This window comes from Chionomys nivalis, chromosome 1 (assembly GCF_950005125.1).
Source record: "Chionomys nivalis chromosome 1, mChiNiv1.1, whole genome shotgun sequence".
Lineage (NCBI taxonomy): Eukaryota > Metazoa > Chordata > Mammalia > Rodentia > Cricetidae > Chionomys > Chionomys nivalis.
The window spans coordinates 154,519,080-154,542,904 of NC_080086.1; the positions used below are offsets into that span (position 1 = coordinate 154,519,080).

Genomic DNA, 23,825 nt, shown 5'->3' on the forward strand with positions numbered 1-23,825 from the left:
ATCAGTGAATTAATCATTGCGCCCTTGAAGGAGGGGCACATTGTGTCTAAATCGTAGCAGCTTGAAGGGCCAGTTCCTCACGTTCAGCAGATCTGCCATGTGTTTAAAGGTCTGAACTGATGGTATTGACCCTGTCTTGGATTTCCATGGTGAAGAAAGAACTTTGGAACAGGTGATACTTCACAACTAGAGCCCTCTACCTACACTCAGGCCTCTGCAGCCCCTCACGCCCTCTAAGTTGTAACTGGAGCTGTCGTTTAGCCTGCAGCTCTTCATTTTCGCCTTGTCCCTATGACTGCATGGATATATCAGATGTGCTGCATAGACATGCATTATTCACTGAATAGACGCTAAAAAGGACTCCCTACATGCTGGGCTCTTTAGCACAGGGATGCTAAAAACACAGTTCCTGCTCTTAGAAATTCACAGTCTGCATTTGGGTGAGACATGGAGCCTGATATCTGGGGATAGAAAGAGCTCTTGGAGTTGAGAGATGGGAGTCTAGAGATCCCTGTGCAGGCATGCTCAGGGATGTCCAGTGCAGTGGTCTATAGAGCCCTGAGGGATCTTCCTGACTCACCTGTCTGCCGTGCCTCAGAGTAAATACAACACAGAGCTTGATCAGGGCTGACTGAGTCAGCTTTTCCACCCACACAGAAAGGATCCACACACCTTTGTTCGACTCTAGAGTCCAGCATCTTCATGACCCTTACATGGTGGTGGTGGCCACATGTGGGCCACTGTCCTGCCTGGATAAAGAGAGCATGACTGTGCATGCAGAACACAGTCACACTGTCTTGTGTTGGCCACAGCACACGAAGATGGGCTTGGGCTGGGGGCAGGTGCTTGCACGTGAACGGGGCAGACAGATGTGACTCAGCCAAAATTCAGCCTTCATTCAGCCTTCAACCCTAGGAGACCTAGGGTTCTAGATGGCATCCCTGTCCTCCATGCCCACCTACAGCTGTGTTTTCTTTTGCTGTGCTGGCACAGCTTACCTAGGAAATGGCGTTGCGAGCATGGCACTGTCCTGTCATCGATCATTGTACTTGATTTTGAAAGCCTTGGTCTTCCCTAAGTGGCCCCAGTTCTCCTGTGGCCTGCTGAAGAGATGAAACTCAGTTCCCCTGGCAGTGGACAGCTCCCCTTTGCTGTCGAACTTGCTGCTTTTGTTGTTTACCAATGACCAGCTGCTCGTCTGACTCGGCCTTCAGCCTGCTCCTCACAGAAGACAAGCATGGGTCCGGGATCCAGCCCCACCCAACTGATGCAGCCTTTTGCAAACTTGGCCTCAGGGCCACTGCAGGCTTGTACCCGCTTACCTGGTAGAGGATGGGATAGAAAACCTTCTCTTGTTTCCTTTCTAATGGACTGGCTGCCATGTGAAGTGGGCTTTCTTTTGGGTCACCAACCAACTCCCCAATCATGGCACAGAGACTTATTATTAGTTTTGAATGCTTGGCCTTATTTTATGCTTGTCCCACTAGCTCTTATGACTTAAATTAACCTGTTTCTCTTCAGATACAATTTGCCTTGGGGCTTTTTACCCTTCTTTTATTCTGTATGTCCTTCTCCATGGCTGACTGACTGATAGCTGGCTGACTTACTGGCTCCAGGCACCTGTGTACCCCTTAATCTCTGCAGTGCTGCAGAGTACCCACACTGTGAACCACTAGGAGAAGTATGAGCTTGTCTTCAATCTGATGCCACCTCTTTGATATTCTCTGACCCACTTTACAAAGGAAGAATCGGAACTGAAGTTGGCAGTGCTGTGCTACCCTTAGAGCAGACAACAGTGGTGACAACAGGCCTGAGGCTGACAGAAGGCCAGGACCTGCCATCCACGCAGAACATGACCTGGTGGACAAGTCGAACACCAACCCCCTTTCCCTCACGTCAGATGGCAATGCCACTGCTTGCCTACATCACTGACCGCAGATGATTAGAGGAAATCCTGAGTAAGAAAGTCTTGTTAACAAGGTCAGGGCTGAAAACCATATGCTCAAGAGTGGGGCACACAGACTGTGACAAATTGTTCAGCATATTAAAATGATTCCCCCAGGAAGTCCTTCAGCGAGGGCAGAGGCCATGTTCTATTCATCTAGCACAAGATCTGGTGCACAGATCCATTAAGGAACCAATGCTTTGCAACCTGGTTGATGAGCACATAAATCAGTAAGTTAGCCCTCGGGGGGATTTGAACCTGTCTGCCCAATGACCCTGTGAGACTCTGTCACCCAGGAAAAGTGAACAGGAATTCTCAACTTGCAACTTGCACAAGCAGGGGCTACAATTGGGCCTCATTAACCCGAGTGTACGCACACTGCACTGTGAATGAAATTTAATCACAGGTCATTGGTGGGAACGAATCCATTCTGGTGAAGGACTGAGCATATCTCATCTCTTCAGTATCTGCCTGCACCACTTTTGGCCACTTGATTCTACAGGGAGCAGGTATTTCTGCAGGGCTACCCTGAGGGCAATGGCTCTCCAGCCCAAAATGGTAGTGCCCTAGGGTGCCTTTCAGGAGTAGGTAAGCTTTTCAGGCTAGATTCAGGATTTGCTAGATGTCAAAGAAGAAGCAAGGAAGGATTAGGTTCTGTTACAATGCAGAACACTGAACATCTCCTGAGAAGAAAGGGCAGGGCAGGCTGGATAGGAAAGGGGGGGAGGGGTATTACAGGGAGGCAGGGGAGAAGCTATTGCCAGTGTGGGTCAGAGGGGATGGCAGAAAGCGCTGAAGGATTGGCATCCTGTTGGTCCTCAGAACAGCATACCTCACCCAGTGCAGGCCTTCACCCAGTTTAGGATCAAATAATTTGACCAAGAAAGAGCAGGCCAGGCTTAACACTAAGCTCCTTGCCTCTGCTCCTCAGTAGAAGTACATTGGCTGCAAGGGTCTTGTGCGTCCTCTACAGCCTTACGTGGCTTTCTGTGACGCTACAGCCAAAGCATCTCCAAAATAAAAAGGTTAAACTACTCTTCCTAGAGCAGTGGCCTAAAGCCAGGCTGAACTCAACACTGCTTGGCATCTCCAGGAAGATGCAGGCCCAGGAGGCCAGCAAGTGTAGTTCTCCCTTCTCCAGAACTGTCCTGGGCCCCATTCTTTCTACTTCTAAACCATCCAGCCCCAGTGCCCATCTTCAGGGAGGAATACATCCAAGGCTATAGCCTGAGCTGGAGCCCTGGCTGCTGTCGGCACCAGGACATCAGTCACCCTGCTTTACAGAAGCAGGAGAGGTGACCTCAGAGGGACAGAGTGGGGCACAGAGGATCAGCATATGGGGAGAGACGTGTAACGGACATGAAGAAGAGTGGGAGACAGAAAACTACCCTCCAGCCTGGGCAGCAGGTAGGAGGAGGGCACATATGAATGGCAACCCCACCAACACCCTTGGAGTCCTAGGGAGCACGCACATCTGGTCTCCAGTAGGTTGATGCAAAAGGACAGTGACACCATGTGGAATATTTAGTCCTTCATTTTTCTCCAACACCATTATAGGCGAGGACCCATGTCAGTCACAGACACCTGCACACCTGGAACACACGGCGACTTTCCCAGGCAGCCAAGCTTGGCTGAGACCATGTGTCCGTACCCCACTCTTAGTCATCACATACATTATCAGTTCTATGGCCAGGTCTGCCACACCTGGCACCATGAGCAGTGAGACACTCAGGGTGGGAGAGAGAGACCATCAAATCATCAAGCCAGGTACAGGTGGCACTGTCCTTGGTGCTGGGGAAATAATTACTCCTTCTAGCCAAATCAGAGTCTGTGACCCTCTTCCCACGGGGACCACCCCTCTAACCACCTTGTAGCTATGTGACAGGACAGTGCTACCGATGATCAGTTCCAGGCCATTTCACACAAGGAGGCTTTCCTAGGGCTCTTCACTAGGTGCCTCAGGCTGGGGTCAGTTCTAAATGCTGCACTAGTGAACACATTCCCATCAGACTCAGCTTTGAATCACCTCCTCCCCCAATAGGCACTTCTCAGGCTTCCTTGAGATGCTTCTGGAATACCATCCTCAGCTCTCAGAACCTTGGGGAGCTTTTCAATAGGATCTAACTTGAAGGGCATCAAGAGTCAGTATTCCCGGCCCTCCTGTTCCCCACGACACCCTGTAAGCACACATTCTGCCGCCTGCCACCATCAACTGCACAGGCGGCACACTCTACAGCTCTTTCTCCTCCTCTGGGCCAGGGTGTGGGGCCTGAGCTCCGCCATGCACACGCTGGTGCTTGAGTAGATGCTGCTTTTGACGGAATCCACGGCCGCAGACAGTGCACAGGTAGGGTCTCTCGCCGGTGTGGTTGCGCCGGTGTCGTGTGAGGTTGGGTTTCTGGCTGAAACAGCGTCCACAGTCTGGGCACGCATAGGGCCGCTCGCCCGTGTGAATGCGCCGGTGGATGGTGAGCGCTGACCACCATGAGAAACTCTTGCCGCACTCGTTACAGATGAACTGGCGCTGCTCACTGGGTGCAGCCTGGGTCTCGCACTCCTGACCACACAGCACTTCCTTGGCATCCTGAGTACCCTGGGTCTTCAGAGTCACACTTGGGGCAATCTCAGCTTGTGATTCCGAACCAGGCACACCACTCTGGACTGGAGATCGCGACCACAGCTCTGTAGTGGCATGCACACGTTGGTGCGCCCGCAGTGCCATACGGCTGGGGCAGTTCTGTCCACAGCTGGTACACCTCGTGGCCTGGGCACCAGGCAGGTGCGTGCGCAAGTGCTTGAGCAGGTGCTGCTTCTGACGGAAGCTGCGGCCACAGTGCGAGCATGGGTGTGGCCGCTCGCCTGTGTGGTTGCGCAGGTGCCTCGTGAGGTTGGGCTTCTGGCTAAAGCGGCGGCCGCATTCAGGGCACGCATAGGGCCTCTCGCCTGTGTGGATGCGCTGATGGATATTCAGCGATGACCACCATGTGAAGCTCTTGCCACACTCATTGCAGATGAACTGGCGTTGCTCATTGGGACCTAAGCGGTGGTGAGCTGCTGTCCGTACCCTGTGCTGGCCCCACCAGCCCTGGCAGAGTCTCAGCCAGAGCCACTCAGGGCGTCTGCGTGGGGATCCAGGGCGCAGATGGCAGGCCCGGCGGCGTGCCGCAGCATACTGGAGCATCTCATGCAAGCTGACATGGGCACCCAGGCGGTCCCGGGCATGCGCTCGCAGATGGACGCGGAGGCCCACTTGGTGCCTGAAGCAGCGCTTGCATTCTGGACACGAGTGAGTGGTGGGCCGAGAGTGAGTCTTCTGGTGCTTGAGCAGGTGCTGCTTCTGACTGAAGCGTCTTGTGCACTCTGGACAGCAGAAGGGCCTCTCGCCAGTGTGGTGACGCTGGTGGCGCTCCAGGTTGGGCTTCTGGCTAAAACTCTTGCCACATTTGCTGCAGAGGTAAGGCTTCTCGCCCGTGTGTGTGCGCTGGTGGATCTTCAAGGATGACCACCAGCTGAACCTTTTCCCACAATCCATGCACACGAAATGACCCCCACCCGCAGAAAGTGCAGGGCTCAGAGGGCCTGGAGCTGTCCCCGGAACTCGAGCAGCCAGCCGGGCTTCCTGCTCAGGGGGTGGGGCCCACCAAGCACCCCCAATTTCCTCCTGTGACCCCATAGCCCGCCGCCCCATAGTCTGGCACGGTGGGAGGCCACTCTGCGGCTGAAATATGTTTTCCTTGTCCTTCTCCGGAAGCGCAGCCTGAGATACCACAGTCTGCAGCGGCCACTCTGGTTTCTCCTGCTTGATCCCTGCCAGCCCATCTCCTGCAGAGGAAAAGGGAAAAGCCAGAAGACATGATTGTGGGGTTCAATGAGCCTAGTGAGGAAGATGTCCAGGAAGGGTAGGGGCAGTTGAAACAGTGAAGGCAAATAGCTTTAAATGTAGGGAGGAAGATGGGAGGAAAGAATGGGGGGTAGGGGAAGACAAGGATCCTATGTGGGCAGGGAGAGTGTGAAGAGAGGAAAAAGCCCACAGGAGAGTAAAGACAAGTGCAGGACTAGCTTGCCAAGGTCGTGGAGTCCCTCATGAACAAACTGTCCTTACTTCTCTATCCAATGCCCAGCAGATGCAGAGATATAAAAGAACCCAGGCTGTGGAGGCCCAGTACTGTGATCCTATTTCCATCCTGACAGATGGTCAGGATGTGCAAGCACACTTATTTGCTCCTTCATTTGTAAAATAAGGTTAGGTTACCTGGGGAGTGGATACCTTCAGGATACTTGGTCTAGGGTGGCTTCACTGCCTAAACAACAGAATGCTAATGACTTGATGTCTCAAAGTGTTAAAGCAATTAACTGTTCAAGCTGTCCTTTGTATCATGTTAAAGAAGTCTTTTGTTGCCTTCTTCCCCCTTTAGTATTGAGTATAAGAGCAAATGGAAAAGAATTTCAGTATTCACTGGAATATCCTCCTGGTACTATTCTATGGTTTCTGCTTCATTATTTTTCACATGTCTTCATATTCTTTACTTATACTTATAAATCCCTAGTAAGAGGTGTTTTTGTTGAGTCTGGTCCCCAACACCAGGCAGTGATGCTTCCTGACTCAGGAAGAAAGAAGGTCGCCAATGTTCAAAATTTCAATTTAAAAAATTGTTAAAATGTTCAATTTTTAAAAAGTGATTCTGTGAGGGGAGGGGCAGTTCAATGTGGAGGTCTGAGGACGGCTCTGTGGAGCAGGCCTTCCCCTTCCACCTTCAGGTAGGTTTAGAGAGGTTGAACTTGAGTTGGGCTGTCAGGCTTGCTAAGAGTACCGCCTGCCTTGTAAGAGCTCCGCCTGCCCCATAACACATCTCCTGTCCAGTAGAGAGCATCTCCTGACCCTGTAAGAGCATCTCCTGCCCCCAAAGAGCATCACCTATTGAGTCTTCTCACCAGGCTAAAACTTACTATTCTCTTCCTAGGAGAATTGACGCCAGGACTTTTCCAGGCAAAGGCATGCCCAGTACCTCAGTGGTTAGGGCTAACACACCCTTAGTTATCAACCCTTTGTCTCCACTGGCAGGGTCCCTGCTTCAATACAGCACCCAAGAGCAGGAACAACCCACTGGAAGGGCCTCCATCTTTCTCTCACAAAAACACAAATGAGGAGGTAGGCCCCAAGGCTCAGCATGGAAAAAGGTATTCCATGCCCTTTTAGTAAAGGTAATCCACCAGGGCAGTGGTTCTCAACCTTCCCAGCATCGCGACCCTTTAATGCAGGTCATGTTGTGCTGACCCCAAAAATACATCATTTTTGTTGCTACTTCATTACTGTGATTTTGCTATGACTATGAATCATTATGTAAACATCTGATACACAGGACATCTGATATGAGACCCCTGTGAAAGGGATCATAACTCACAGTTTGAGAACCACTACACTAGAGCTCAGGGAAACAGCTCCCAGCCTACACCTTACATCCAGGCTCCCAGCGGTAAGAAGCCATGGGGAAGACAGCTTCGGAAAGGGCAGAGTATAGCTGTGATTCACCTACATGAAAATCAAATCTGGTAAGACTATCTGAATTAGATCACAGCCCATCACAGAGACAGGAGTTCTGAGATCCTGTCAGTGATCTCCCTTGATGTGGGGGTCCTGGTCACAAAGGTGAGCTGTTTTGTAAGAATTTATGTAGTTTGTAACATGTGCTTCTTTCTGTGTGTGTTATGTTTCAGTAAGAAGCTCACAACCAATAAGAAGGAGGCAGTATGAACTCGTCATGAGTCAGGAAGATTTGCAAACAATAGATTTCAGCATCTGCACAGAGACACATTCAAAGAAGTAGAAAAAAGGCACTAATAAAGTTAAAAAACAAAGACTCACAGAAATACAAAAGGGTTCCAAAAATACTAAAATATTGTATATAGCCTTTATATCACTGAATTTGTAAACATAAAGTAAATAATATTATAAGAAAATATAAATTAAAATGAATTCAAGAGCAGGTTCAAGGGGCTGGAGAGATGGCTCAGTGGTTAAGAGCACTGGCTGCTCTTCCAGAGGACCAGGGTTCAGTTCCCAGTGCCCACAAGGCGGCTCATAATCAACCTGCAATGACGCCCTCCTCTGGCCTTTATGGGCACCACATGCACGTGATGCACAGACACATGCAGGCAAAACTTGCATGCACATAAAAATGGCCTAGCAGTGTACTCCTTTAATCCTAACACTTGGTAGGCAGAAGCAGACAGAGCTCTGTGAGTTTGAGGTTAGTCTCACCTACATAGTAAGTTTCAGGACAACCAGGGCTACATAAGCTACCTAAAGAGACCCTGTTTTAAAACAACAACAACAACAACAAAAAAAGTAAAAATAAAAACACATTTTAAATAGGAGCAGGTTTTAAAAACTGACTATATAAATACTTATAAGAGACTATTGTGAAAGCTGAATTCTAGCTCGATCGGGTTATAAACAACATAGCTATATCAACACAGTCTACAAAAACTCAAAGGGAGGTTGAGAGCTGTCTCAGCATCTAAGAGCATGTGCTGCTCGGGACTCAGTTCCCAGGAGGGGGCTCACAACCAGCTCTAACTCTAGCTCTGGGGATCTGATGCTCCCTTCTGGCATCTGTGGGAACCTGCACATTGTGTGTCACACACTCACAGACACACGCAGCACTCAAAAATGAAAAATGTCTTTTATAAGAAAGGATTAGTCCCAGCTCTGGAACTATTCAGTAACTGGGGAGGAAGAAGGAGGGAGGGAAGGAGAGAAGAGGGAGGGAGACAGAGGAGGAGAGGAGAGAATGAGGGACAGGGAGCAGTCGATATGACAAGCATGCAAAGATGGGCGTAGGCAGGTTTACGGCTGTGGTTTATACTCCTCAGACACAAACGTTTGCAAAGCAAGCTCAGCAGAATGAGAGCTATTACAGCCTTGCTGGGAATTTGTTTTTCCCCAGAAAAGTAAGGATATAATTCTTGATGTTAACTTATTAAAAGTAAAGTATCAGCTGGGGTTGTAGAGTGCTTGCCTAGCATTAATGATTCCCCAGCATTAAAAAAAAAAAAAAAAAAAAAGGTATTCCTTATACCATTCTCAAAAGATACAGAAAGTCATATGAAAAAAAAATAAACACCGTTTCAGGAGGAGGGAAGGAAGGCACTAGCAAACTAGGAATATAAAGAAACTCAAGATAACAAAAGATGCACATTAAAATTACAAGCTTTCTATTCAACAGCAAAGAAGTGAAGACAATACTAAGAACAAATTAAGGATACTCGTTATCACTGATACTATTTAACCTTGAAGACTCAACCAAAAGATAGAAGAGAAAACACAAAAATACTGCAAAGAGGAAAGAAAACCTCTCCTGTGCTTATGATTATTAACTTGGGTGTGTGCCAGAGAACCCACCAACAAACTGAGATACTATGGTGCCGTGAGAACACAGGCACAAAGGCTTACAAGATCAACCACTTTTAAAACAGACAACCGCCAAGATACATTAACTGTGAGAGCCTTAGGAAGCGTTCTGAAAAGAAAACCACTAGACTTTACTGAAGACAAAGGTCTTAGTGCCAACTGTCTTTCTGTGGTGGTTTGAATGGGAATGGCTTCCAGAGGGGGCATATGTTTAAATACTTGGTCCCCAGTTAGTAGAAGGAAGGGTGACCTTGTTGGAGGAGGTGTGTCAATGGGGCAGGCTTTGAGGTTTCAGAAGACTTGCACCATCTCCAATGCATTCGCCAATCCCCTCTCTCTTGGTCTTTCTCTGTCTCTGTTTCTCTCTCTCTGCCCTCAGCTGTTCCTTCACTCCACCATTATGGAGTCTAACTCTGAAATCATAAGCCAAATTAAATGATTTTCCTTAATGTTGCCCTGGTCATGGTATTTTATCACAGAAACAGGAATGTAACTAAGACATTTTCTTTCAGGAGGAAATACAATAGATTCCTGGTGCACAGTGTTAATAAAAATCAGCTCTATTGGGAGCGTGGGGACCATGGGAGAGGGAGAAGGGGACGGGGGTGGGGGAGAGGGGAGAGAAGAGAAATGTATAGCTCAATAAAAACAATAAATCAGCTCTAAGTAAATTTTGGTCTTCTCTGTGCTTGGACATGAGAATTCACTTGAATAATTCATGCTTAAGAAGGAAAGCAGTAGCTGGGCCGTGGTGGTGCACACCTTTAATCCCAGCACTCAGGAGACAGAGGCAGGCGGATCTTGTGAGTTTAAGGCCAGGCTGGTCTACAGACAGGGTTCCAGGACAGTTGTAGGGCTGTTACACAGAAACCCTATCTCGAAAAACCAAAAAAAAAGAAAGAAAGAAAGAAGGAAGGAAGGAAGGAAGGAAGGAAGGAAGGAAGGAAGGAAGGAAGGAAGGAAGGAAGGAAGGAAAGCAATGGCTTCAATTATATATTGGCAGGAATGGAATGGGTATTCAAGTGTAATGAGTTTAATTAATTATAGGAATGTCCCCTGAACTGCACTGAAATCTGGGCACAAAAGAGGTATTTAGTGCAAGTATCTACCCTGGCAGTGAGTCTGAGGTTCATTCAGTGAGAAGAGATCACTGTCCCTGATTGACACAGTATCTATTAAAATAACCCAGAGGCCCCATGTTTGATGCCTTATCTAGTTAAACTAGCCTTGACATCCAACCACAGAGACAACACAGACAGAGCTCTTCTCCAAGCACCTGCTGAACAGAAGAGAGGAAAATGGACCCAGCACAGACCCCTGCAGGTCCTCGGCTGAGGAAGGGGGTGTGCTTGAACTCCAGCCTGTCCAGAGGCACATTCCTCTGGGCTCAAGTGTGGTAAAGTCTCTGGCCTACAGGTAGTGTTCCCCATTCTTATAGCAAAACAATGCTCTCTGTTGCCATGACAGGACAGCTACCAAGAGCTGGGAGGGCCACTGGCAGGTGGGGGCTGCTGCAGCCCTGCAGAGAGCTCCAATCAAGAGCACAAGACCAGGCAGGAAAATTTTCCACTCCAGGAAGCATTTGCCTGGGAAATCCCCAGACTTGCTGTGTTTGTCATCACAACAGCCACAATGATGAAGACCCTGAACTCCGATGATCCTGGATCCCTAATAGTCTGAATTGATGGCCAATGAACAGCAGCTTCTTAGCCAACTGCCCTAGCCAGAGAGCTTATTCTCTGAGTCTGACCAGCCAAGTGTCCTCAAGCCCCAGTCCCAGCACTGAAAAGCACATCCCACTTTTTACCCAGGATGCTGTGTGTCTATGGGTCTGGCTTTGCCTTTTCTGTGCTTCCAAGATTACTGCCTTTGTTTTATTCTTTGGATGACCATCAAAGTCCTGGTTCCCACCCTGAATTCTACATTCTAGAAGACACCAGTTAAGGGCGGCAACTTCCATTTGGCTCCCAGGAGAGCAAGGGGTCTGGGAGAGGGAGGCTGACTTCTCTTACCTGAGCCGCTGCCAGCCAGGCCGCTCTCCATCCCTGCAGGCCTCCCTCGGCATCAGTGCTGGGAAGGTCTCAGCCCCACCACCTGAGGCAAGATGGAAGAAAAGAGAAAGAAGGGCCAATGGCACATGGTCAAACCCATTTTCCAGTCCTCTCCCATCTCACAGCCCAGGCTTTTTCTCAGAATTTGACCCACTCCCTCAGGGGAAATGTGCAGAGGCAAAGGTAAGAGGGTACAGTTCTCATTTACGAAGAGGAAACTGGGCCCCTCTTAATGTGCCCAGAGACACAGAGACTAAACAGCGGAACTGGGTATGAACTCCCTAACTCCCTCACCAAGGCCTCAGGGCCCACACCCTCTGTATGGGTAGAGGGCATGTGAGGGGTACGACACCTGAGGTATCTCAGGTAAGGTTGGGTTATCTTCACTAGGAAACCAACTCTGGGCCCTAGAGACCAGCCCCCAATTTGACGTCTCCCCTGCCCCACCTTCCTGAGTCTGCTCTGGGGTTGCCTACCCAGGCTAGAAATCAAGAGCCCTGACTAGAAATGCAAACCCCAGGTGCAAGGGCAGGGGAGAGGGCACCTGGAAAAGCTGAGTGCTTGGCCAGCATGTGCAAGGCCTGGAGTTCAATTCCTATTTCCTAGGTCAGTCAGTGGGACACTCTTCCAATACCCCTGAACAATGACATCTCACAGTCACTGTTGGTGCCCCCACCACCAAGAACGTGCTAGATCACCACTCCCTAGTTCATGATCAAGGATTCACAAATCTTATTTTTTAAAAAGATTTATTAATTTATTATGTATAAAGTATTCTGCCTACATGTGTACCTGCAGGCCAGAAGAGATCACCAGATTTAATTATAGATAGCTGTAAGCCACCATGTGCTTGCTGGGAATTGAACTCAGGACCTTTGGAGAAGCAGTCAGTGCTCTTAACCTCTGAGCCACCTCTCCAGCCCCATCAATCGTATTTTATGATCATCTTTTGAACATTAGCTGCTTCCCTTTATACCTGGGGTATGGCTTGAGACAGACCATAACAGGTGCTTGGATGCCCCAGGTTTTGACCCCCTCAGCCTTGCTCATCACTACAGTCTCTGCCTCTCACTCTTGCTTCCTCCTTCTACTAGGTGGTACCTTACCAGAGTGGCTGGCTCACCCTGGGACCTCAGTGTACAAGCCTAACCCCCCTCAACTTTCTTTTCCATTTCCCTGTATTTAAGAGTGTGAGGCAATGTCTTGTGTAGGCCAGAGTAGCCTCGCTTGCCACATACTCAAGGATGACCTTCAGTTCACGACTTTCTGTCATCTCCCTAGTGCGGCCATCACAGACCTGTGCCGCCCGCCATGCCTGCCTTTCTATGTGGTGCTAGGGCTAGAACTCACAGCTTCCAGGATGCATTCACTCAACGAACTGAGCTCCCTCCCCAGCTCACCTCCGACACTTTCTATCACCTCACAGCATCTTTACTGGTCTGCGTATTCCCAAGTCTGCAGCCTGGCATTGTGCTGTGGCTCACAGGTGGTCTCATGCTCTCCACCACATTGGTGTGACTGTCTCTCCTAAGGCTGGGGTCCAGCTTCACCTGACAACACCCCATTAGCACAACCAAGGACTCTGTGGCTAGCTGCCCAATAGAAATTCAAAGCTTGTTTCATGCTAGCCCCGGACAGCTTGGTATTTTTGATTGGGTTATCTTCACTAGAAAACCAACTCTGGGCCCTAAAGACCAGCCCTCAATTTGACGTCTCCCCCTCCCCTTCCTGAGTCTGCTCTGGGGGTGCTTACCCAGGCTAGAAATCAAGAGCCCTAACTAGAAATACAGACCCCAGATGCAAGGGTGGGGAGAGACACCCCCTTTTAGTTGCTAAGCTCTGACTCTGTCCTCTCTAAACAAATGTAAATCTTTTCAAAACTAAATAAGCCTCTTGCCAGCTTGACAACCCGCTGTCTTCCTCAAGGGTCTGGGAGCTGTCCATTGGAGATAGGAAACAGGCAGGTAGCCCAGAGGCCTCTCTCCTCGGAAAACTGGGTACCTCTCTCCAGCAGGCTGGCACCTGGCAGCAAACCTTTTTTTCTGTCATAAAAATATGTTTATTTTTAATTTGGATAAGGGCAATTATCTAACAGACAGTCACCCCCAACAATCAGGAGGACTCATGAGTTGCATGTGACATGCGACATTTTCCTGCCTAACGACCAGTGAGTTTTGTTGTGAGAACATGCTTCTTCCTGGGTTACATCTGGGCCAGTGTTATCATTCCTACTAATATTTATTCAATGAAAAAAGTACACCTTTCTTTCTCTTTTGCCCCTGTGCCCTCTTCTGTGGAGGCAGCCAGTCTTGTTTGTGGTTCTGATTCTCCATGGGGGTCTGGGACACATTTCCACTCCTGCTGTGTTTTCTCACAGACACTGAAACCCACTGCTGGCAGAGGAGAGAGCAGCAAGCAGCTGAAGGCAAGCCCTACCTTAAGGGACATCTGGGGACTTGAGCTCCCTCTTGCCCACCACCCAGTACCCCCAGGTCCCTCTCTGTGTGTGAGTTTCTGCACCCCACACCTTGGGAACCACCTCAAGAAACCTAGAAGACCGAAACATAAAAGTCATCTGGCCATGAGACTCAACTGAGAGGCAGAGCTAGAGGGTCAGGACTCAGCCTACACATGTGAGAAGCCCTAGACCACCCAGTCAGAGCACACGTCACCCGCTCTGGCTTCTAAGAACTGTTTAAGAAATGGAACTGATTTAAGAAATGGCTTTGATTCTTGGTAACCCAGCCTGAGCACCGCCTTAACATGACTGTTCAGGCCACACCAGGCAGAAGAGCAACTCTTCTGGGGTCCCAGCAGGAACAGACAAGGGAGCAGAGGAAGGAGATCCACACAGGCCCAAGGAGATGCGGAGAGAAATGAGACGGGAGGACAGAAAAGGCAGAGACATGTGGAGGCGGGCCAAGCCTTTTGGGATGGACTTCCCATATGCTCAGGTGCTCCATGTGTGAAGGACACACACCGGGAGAGCCAATCCCAGGGCAGACCCTACACGTGGACACTGCTCTCAGTGCCCCCCCGCCTCCATTCCCTGCCCTCCAAGGGTCTCTTTCCATCTGTCATTCTGCCATGTCATGAACATTGTCCCTCCTCATAAAACACCTGACACACCAGTCAGCTGACAAGAGACACACCCAAGTGAGCAGGCTTTCCACCTAAACATCCTAACAGGACAGAGGCACAAGGGGCAGGTGCAACCCTACACACACACACACACACACACACACACACACACACACTACTTCCTATATAGTCTCAAGAGACAGGAAGAGAGGCTGGTCTACCACAGGGCCCTGAACCTTGACTCTAGGTTCCTTCCATACCCATGAGCACTCTGAGGACAGGGCATACACAAGATAAGGCCCCTGGTCACCCCAATCTTCCTGTGGCCTGCTGGAACTTAGAGACCCACACTGGGTCAGGTTGCAGTTTGGATATGAACTCCCCTGACGGGGAGCCCCAAACCACCAGCTGTTCTGCCAACTACAGAGCAGCAGGTGGTGAGGGCTGGGACAGGGGATATAACCAGGGGACTTTGGTGTCAGATAGATTGCAGCGCATGGGGTAGAGAAGTGGAAATGAGGGACAAGCAACTCAGAGACCTGTTCAGGTCCCCCCGGACTCACCCCTCCCACAGTGTAGGCCCCTGCCCAGGAATGGAAGGGAGAAGTGAACAGCACTTCATATCTCCTTTGTCACCAGCAAAGCAGGACTTCCGATGACAAGAGCCCAGACACTGGATTTTCTTAGTGCAGGGGTCCCACAAGGTCCTAATGCTGTTGAGCTCTCCTCCTTCCCAGGAAACCCAGGCAGGAAGCAGCCTGCCTCAGGGCCCTCCCCACATGGCCATTCCCTCTATCCCACTTCCCTTCCTGGCAGACACATCTTTCCTAGCATTCGCTGACCCTGCCTGTCCTGGGCACCCCAGCAGGGGCATCATCCTTCTGCTTGCTTTCCCTGCCGCCAGCCTCACCAGGGAGCTGCAGAGAGCTGGGACAGCATCTACACAGGGATAGTGGAGGGCAGCATCTGTCTCTTTGTGCCAAGGAGGCTCTTAGATCTCCCCATGGAGAAGAGGATGTGCATCCCCAAACCCACACGGACCTGAGGGTGGAGGAAGGGGTGTCCTTGACAGTGACCTGGGGAAGAAAGATGAGGTGGTGAGCAGGAACAAGGAGAATGCCACTAGCTGCTGAGCATCCGCTAAGTATCACACACTCAGCAAGCAAAGCCCACATCATCCTTTAGCTCAGGAAATTCTGCCTGAAATTTCCTGTCATGTAAATGCTGGCACCAGGATGGATGGGGGGGGGTGCTTGCCCCCACTGGAGCACTTTCCATAACTATGTAGCCTCAAAGAGAAGGTACAGGACTTATCTGAGGGCAAAGACAACTCTAAACTCCCTCATTTTCAGGAATTTGGCTTCTATGCCCCAATGTGGTTATTTAAATTCAAATGAGTTGAAAAGATGGCTCGTAGGTTAAGAACACTGGCTGCCCTTAAAGAGGACCAGAGTTCAATTCCCAGTGCCTACATGGCAGCTCACACCTGTTTGCAATTTCAGTTCCAGGGGATCTGAACCCTCACACAGACATACATGCAAGAAAACACTAATACCCATAAAATAAAAATAAATCATTAAAAGATACAACAACAAGCATCCTCAAATTTAAATAAATTAATGGTATGGGAGAATGGTTTGTATTCTGTCAATTATATTTTAAATAAATGCTGATTGGCCAGTAGCCAGGCAGGAAGTATAGGCGGGACAAACAGAGAGGAAGTAGAGGTGGGTCAAAGAGAACAGGAGAATTCTGGGAGGAAGCCCATTCCTCAGTAGTCCTGACCAGCCACAGAAGAAGCAAGGTGTGACTGCCTCACTGAAAAAGGTACTGAGCCATGTGGCTAACATAGACAAGAATACTGGGCTAATATAAGTTATAAGAGCTAATAAGAAGCCTGCGCTAATGAGCCAATCAGTTTATAGTTAATGTGGACCTCTTTGGGACTTAATGACTGCGGGAGCCGGTAAGGACAGAAAACCTCAGACAACAAGTTAACATTTAAAATTCAGTTTCTCAATCATACTGGTCACATATAAGTATTCAAAGGCCACATGTGGTTACCCCACAGTGACTGACAGCCAAGGCCACTGCTGTCTTCCTGGGGGTAACAAAAGAGGCTCCATACACACTGAGCGACTGGATAATTAAGTTGAAGACTTAGAAGTGGTCACTCCTCTGTCCCCAGTCCTTTGTCAGTAACAACAAATTTACTCTGCTTCGGAACAGATTTCAGTCAAACATGACCAAAGGCCAACAGGAAGCTAAGAAGCATAACCAATTGCACGTGCAAGCCATACCTCCTACCCAAACCAGTTCAGCAAACAGAAGTGCAAAGATGCAGAACGGATACCTGCCACATTGCACAGTGGCCGCTGCACCCAGTGTGTTTTCCAGATCCAGTTAGCCATGGCCAACCTCACCTGGTGCAGTACAAAAGACATTTTGAGATAACAAAGAATCACATGACATTTAATATAGTACACTGTCATAACTGTTATATTGTATCATTTATTGACCTTATCCTCTCTCTGTGTATAATCTGTAAATTAAACTGGCAGATGTACATGCTGGAAAAGACTGGTACAGCCCAGTATTAGCTATAATCTCAAACATGCACTGGGGTCAGGTGACATGGCAGCATGTCCTTCACATGCTGGAGGGCTGGAGGACTGTACATGTAGGCACAGGAAAGTGTCTTCCAACAGGCATAGGGGCTGGGGAGGTGCCTGGGTAATCAGGAGCACTTGCTGCTCTTACAGAGGATTGGACTCCCAGCACCCACATGGTGTCTGGCAACGGTATGTAACTCTGGTTCCAGGAGATCTGACTCCCTCTTCTGGTCTGCCTGCGTATGTGTGGTGCATAGACATACACACCAGGCAAAGCACCCAGACACATAAAGTAAAATTAAGTCTTTCAAAGACAAATGCATATCCAACAGCATGCAAGCATGCGTGTGACGCGCACCAACACAAACTGCTGCACAGCAGAAATGCAGGCAGTCTTCTCAAAGTGGAATGCAGTAGGACATTCATGTAACCCGAGCTTTCACTAAACAGGAGCCCGCGGAGTTGAAGGCCAGCCTAAGCTATATATAAAGTTCAACACTAACCTGGGTTACACGAAACCCTACCTTTAAAAAAAAGTCTTTGACTCTCCAGAGCCTTATTAACACGCCTATTCGCTCCAAGAAACAGAACTTAGGGAGGCAGGAAGCCCCGAGTAGAAGTCCTGTGTAGCCTTATGAAACATAAAGACTAAATTAGGCCCAGCAGCCAATGCATTGTGAGATCCTTCAGGGCCTAGCCCACACAGAACCACCAGGCCATTCCCCTTTATCAACTTTGGATGAGCTGAGTTACCCCAAGTCTAAATCATCAACTCAAGTTTCTCTATTGAGCCCACACCCAAGTCTAGCAAAGTTCTTCCAGGCCTCCGCATCACACCTAGAATAAGAATCAGGAACTCATCTTGGGCTATCTGTCACCGATTCTGAGTTCAGGTCTTACTGTATCTCAGCTAAATGACTTCAAAAAAAAAAAATGTCAGTGAGATCATTCAGTGCATCGGTTATCAACTCCTGGGTCAACTAAGACCATCAGAAAACACAGATATTTACATTACATAACAGAAGCAAAATTAGTTATGAAGTAGCAACTTCAAAACATTTTATGATTGGGGTCACCACCACATGAGGAACTGTATTAAATAAAGGGCCGCAGCATCAGGACCAACATGAGGAACTGTATTAAAGGCCACAGCATCAGGACCAACATGAGGAACTGTATTAAGGGCCTTAGCATCAGGACCAACATGAGGAACTATATTAAATAAAGGGCTGCAGCATCAGGACCAACATGAGGAACTGTATTAAATAAAGGGCTGCAGCATCAGGACCAACATGAGGAACTGTATTAAATAAAGGGCTGCAGCATCAGAACCAACATGAGGAACTGTATCAAAGGCCACAGCATCAGGACCAACATGAGGAGCTGTATTAAAGGCCACAGCATCAGGACCAACATGAGGAGCTGTATTAAATAAAGGGCTGCAGCATCAGGACCAACATGAGGAACTGTATTAAATAAAGGGCTGCAGCATCAGGACCAACATGAGGAACTGTATTAAATAAAGGGCTGCAGCATCAGGACCAACATGAGGAACTGTATTAAATAAAGGGCCGCAGCATCAGAACCAACATGAGGAACTGTATCAAAGGCCACAGCATCAGGACCAACATGAGGAGCTGTATTAAAGGCCACAGCATCAGGACCAACATGAGGAGCTGTATTAAATAAAGGGCTGCAGCATCAGGACCAACATGAGGAACTGTATTAAATAAAGGGCTGCAGCATCAGGACCAACATGAGGAACTGTATTAAATAAAGGGCTGCAGCATCAGAACCAACATGAGGAACTGTATCAAAGGCCACAGCATCAGGACCAACATGAGGAGCTGTATTAAAGGCCTCAGCATCAGGACCAACATGAGGAACTGTATCAAAGGCCACAGCATCAGGACCAACATGAGGAGCTGTATTAAAGGCCTCAGCATCAGGACCAACATGAGGAGCTGTATTAAAGGCCTCAGCATTAGGACCAACATGAGGAACTGTATTAAAGAAAGGGCCGCAGCATCAGGACCAACATGAGGAACTGTACTAAAGGGTGGCAGTGTTAGGAAGGCTGAGAGCCACTGGCTTAGTGGGTAAAGGATTTGACATGCAAACCTGTTTACCTAAGTTTGATGCCCAGAAACCATGTGATCCACATGGTAGAGTGTGAGAACCAACTCCCCAAAACTGTGACACCTCTCGCTCGCTCCCTCCCTCCCTCCCTCTCCCTCCCTCTCTCTCTCACACACACAATCAATAAAATCCTAAAGTTTTACTGATTTCTTGGTCCCTCAAATTCACCTGTCACCCAGAAGCCACTGCGATTTAGATGCTTTACTCCCCTAACATATTTCAAGGGCTCCCTGGCACCTGGAGATCTAGACAAAATGTCACGGCAAGGCCACTCAAAGTTTAGTCTCTGGTTCCCCACCCCATTGTCCCATACATCTTACCACCCAATGCCCAGATTTGCTGTGCCCTCACCCACCTGCAACCTGTCTTGCAGTGACCTTGCCCATATCCCTTCCCAGCCCAAATCAGGGCCGCTGTGCCAGAGACAGACACCGTTTGGAGATGCAAAGCTACTGTTTATGACACCCAAATGAGTACCAGGGTAACTGTCATCATTAGTGACTCTCTGTTAGTAACAGAAGATCAAACGCATCCTAATACAGGCTGCCTCTACCGCAGCACACAGTCCAGGCCCCAGCCTTGTAGACCATTACAAAACACGGTTTTGAGAGCACATTTAAATAAAGGTCGCCCCACAACTGACTGGCAGAAGCACAGAATCATAGAACCTTGGAACTGACAGGACACAAATGCTATGGAGTGTTTTCATGTTATTGCTCCACATGGGCTAAGAAACAAAACCGAACAAACAAAAATGCGGAGCCTGGAATGTCACTTGTCTCCAACCTTAGGTGACTACACCCAGCCTCCACTGCAGCTGGAGACAATTCTGAGCTCTAGGTCACCCAACACCACACCCACTGAAGCTGCTGCATCAATTTTACTTGAAGGGTGTCTCGGGAACTACCCTCTCCCCGAAAACACGCACTGTAACTTCTGTGTGTTTTTTTTCCTCACGTATTCTCCACCTCCATCCTCATCCCGGCTCATCGAACCGCTCACTTAGGGTTCACCTACTCTGATTCTTTCTGTAGCTAACAATGAGGTTTCTGTCTCCAGAAGCGAGTCTACGAGGGGAAGTGGGGTGGGGGCAGACACAGAGAACTCAGAACAACCAGAGGGGCCATGCGTTGGCGACTCTCTGCTCTCCTACCCCTTGACCTCGCTGCCCTGGCCTGCTGCCCTCCCTGCCAGCCTCAGATCTCTCCCGGCAGCGCTGGGCAGGTGCATAAAGTTGGGTCTGGAGCTGAGGTGCGCGCGGGATTCGGGGCACCTCAAGGCCCCGGACTCATCCTTTCTCTGCAGTCCGGGACAGCGGAGCAGCGGCCGGGCGCTGGTGCATCCCTGCACCGCCCCTCCCCGCCCGGAAAGCACAGGGACTCGGGGGAGGGGGGCTGGGAAATAAATACCTTTGACTTTGTGGCTAAGGTTAACGGGAGCTGTTACCCAAGGGGTGACTTGGGCACCGGGCTCCAGGCCACGGCCAGTCCCGGGTCAGACGGGGCGGGCAGGCGCGCGTGGTTGGCTGTCTGCTGTGCACCGCCCCGTCTGAGGATTGGCTGTGCGGCTCAGATGACACTCCCGGTCCTATCGGAGCAGCCCGTGGGGCGGCCCCTTTGTTCTCCGGAGCCAATAGCCAGGGTCTGACCTTGCCCGCGGACGAGCGTCTCTGAGCTGTGAACCTGTGTGCTGAGCGCTGGGAATGGGAATGGTTTTTCTCAGGCTCCCTGTGCTGGGCGACATTACGTCGTTACTGCTCCCCGTCCACTGGGTGCCTCGGATCCGCCAGCCTTTGCGAGCTCTGCCTCCCGCACAAGCGCGTGTTGACATCTGAATTTGCAACATAGGTGCGGAGTCTGGCAGTAGCTAGTATTTTTGAGGTGCCACTGGTATCCGTGCTGTGAAGCCATCGCGGACCGCATAGAAACTACCACTCTTAGGAACCCTCTCGAGAGTATGTCCACTTTAGTGTGGTCCTTTTTCTTTACTCCCTGAAAGCTATGTTCAGGTGGCACTGCACACAACCGCACATTTTACATTGCAGGGCTCTCGTACCTCGCCCTCAGCAGACCAGAGTCATGATAAATGATGTTTGGCGATGTCTGGAAGTGGCTTTGGAAATCGTTGCACTGGGGAGAGCTTGTTCTAGCTGAGGAAACAGGTCTGAAGATGTTACCTTACTGCACATTAGGGTTCAGTTGCGTGAACTATCTTCAAACTGCTAACCGGGTTCAGACTGCCACGGAAGGCCATTGTTTCCAAAATACCTCCAGGAAAGCATTTTCATCTCCACCCCCTTCCGTCCATCTGAAGGGAATTCCTCCCACTCCTGCCTTGAGTTGGGTCCCAGCTGGGTAAATCCTCTCACTCCTGCCTCAGGAATCACAGTGGGGTCAACTGGAGAGAAGGTACATCTTTGAAGGTGCATCTGGAACCAAGATGCTCCCTGCGACCCCTACCATGGGACCAGTCTGCAGCTGGGCTTGCTATAGGCCCAGCAGCTGTCCAGCTCTTAAGCATCATGGAAGCTGAGGCGGACTTTCTACCCATTTTCCCACTAACTTCACATGCAGTCATCACAAAAGAGACTCCTGTTTCTGGACTTTGACTTATTTGCCTGTGAAATAGATGGATAATTTTCCACCTGCTTAGGTAACTGTCTGGATTTTCATTCCTACCTCTCAGAGCAGTATTCTGGTTCCCGATCTTCCACCAGCTAGTGTGGTCCTGGAACAGCAAGCAGCTCCACTCTAGAGTGACAGACTCTCCAGACTGGCATTCCAGGACCAAGGCTGTTTCAGGGGTGAAAAGATGGAAGCAAATCTGCCAGTATTTCCCACAGGCCAAAGCACGGCAGCTGAAAATGCACAAACAGATGGCTGAGAGAAAACCCTGCAAACTTCAGGTATGGAGAGGGGGGCCAGGAAGGATATTTAAAACACATTAGAGAAGCTGCACATGGTGATGCTTGTTTGGAATCCCAGTTCTCGGGAGGGAAAGTTCAGAGGATCAGAAGTTGAAGGCCAGCCACCTACATAGGGAGTTCATGGCCAGCCTGGAGTTACGTCAGATTCTGTCTTTAAAAAAAAAAAAAAAATGTATGTTTTGATGCACACATGGGAGAGTCTGCATTATAAAATCATAAAATCTGTGTGGGGGGTGCGTGTGAAGGTCAGAGGATCACATTAGTTATCTTCTGGCACCTTCCATCTTTGTTAAGACAGGGTCTGTGATTAGCCTTGAACTTCATCAAGTAGCCTAGGCTGAGGTGAGCAGCAAGACAGCAGGATCTCACTACCTGTGGGATCACAACTGTGAGCCACCATACTCAGCTTTCCACATGGTCTCTGGGACACAAACTCCAATTCTCATGCTTACAAGGCATGTGTTCTACAAACTGAGCCATCTCCCCAATCTCAGTATGTTATAACCAAAAGTAGTGTATTAAATTTATTTATTTATTTGTTTGCTTGTTTGGTGTATAGTGGTAGTCACAAATGAAAAGGGGAGCTGGAGAGATAATTGACCAGTTAAGAGCACTTTCTGCTCTTACAAAAGACTTGGGTTTGGTTCCTAGAATTCACATGGTGGCTCACATCCATCTATAACTCCAGGTCCAGGGGGTCTAATACCATCTTCTGGTTTAACCTCTATGAGTACCAGGTACACAGATATACACAGGCATACATCAAAGCAAACACATACAGACACACATCTTAAAGAGAAAAGGGGGCAGGAGCAGACTGACCGGAGTCTCGGTCAGCCTCTAGTAGTCAGCATTAACAGGTCGTGTGCAAGAGTGTGCATGAATTTAAAGGGAGAAGTCAAGCATCCAGGGAAGCCTATCAGGTAGGATCAGGTAGAACTTCTCAGAAAAGTTCATTCACACACACAAAAAAAGAGTTCATTCTTATGCAGCACTCAGTGTAGGGACTGATGCAGAGATGACAGGCAAGAGGCCATTGGTGTCCAACAAGAACAATACTCGGCTGTGTGTGAAGCTACCAATGATGGACCTGCAGCTGGCTGACCAGGGAGGCCCTACCAGGCAAATCAAACTAGCCCTTCTCCCCTCAGGGAACCTACTGACTCTGAGCTGACCCCAGAGAAGGCTGAGATCATGTCTGTGTGTATCTGTAATCAGGGTTGGGGGATGTAGGCTGAAAGCTATCTTTGCTGCTCAGAACACCTCTTTTCCCAGAGACTCCTTTTTTCATGACAATGACCCTGACAAAGCTGCAGATGTAACCAAAGCATGTAAGGTTCGCCACCCTTCAAATGAGGCTCTCAGAGATGTGACATAAAGGCTGACGTTGGAAGAAAAACAATGACTGTCTTGGGTCCAATTTTAAGACTTTGATTCCAAAATAAGCATCCTGTTCTCCAGTGCTTTTGCCAGCCCTCTGAATCTGCTCCGCTCAAGTGTGGCTAGCTCTGCCTCCAGCGAGGACTGGAGGAGAGTACAGGGTACTCAGCTGCTGTCAAAGCCCCCAGCCTGACTTCAGGAAACAAGAGTGACGTGCCTTCCCATCACCATGAATCCCACAGAAAGGAACACAGACAGCTACTAGTTCTAAAACCAATTC

The 23,825-nt window shown here is 49.2% G+C and overlaps 1 protein-coding gene across 2 annotated transcripts; it reads right to left on the minus strand.

The window, feature by feature from the left end:
* Nucleotides 1–3,281: 3,281 nt before the first annotated feature.
* Nucleotides 3,282–20,757, minus strand: Znf775 (zinc finger protein 775). 2 transcript variants are annotated; one of them, XM_057775914.1, is made up of 3 exons: nt 20,649–20,757; nt 11,369–11,450; nt 3,282–5,767 (listed from the first exon to the last, which is right to left on the minus strand). In XM_057775914.1, exons 2-3 carry the CDS (start codon nt 11,397–11,399, stop codon nt 4,176–4,178), a joined length of 1,623 nt encoding a protein of 540 aa, XP_057631897.1. In that variant the 5' UTR covers nt 11,400–11,450; nt 20,649–20,757; the 3' UTR covers nt 3,282–4,175. The 2 variants fall into 2 exon arrangements, with proteins under 2 accessions (XP_057631897.1, XP_057631907.1); XM_057775924.1 differs by lacking the exon at nt 20,649–20,757 and adding an exon at nt 20,393–20,437.
* Nucleotides 20,758–23,825: the final 3,068 nt, after the last annotated feature.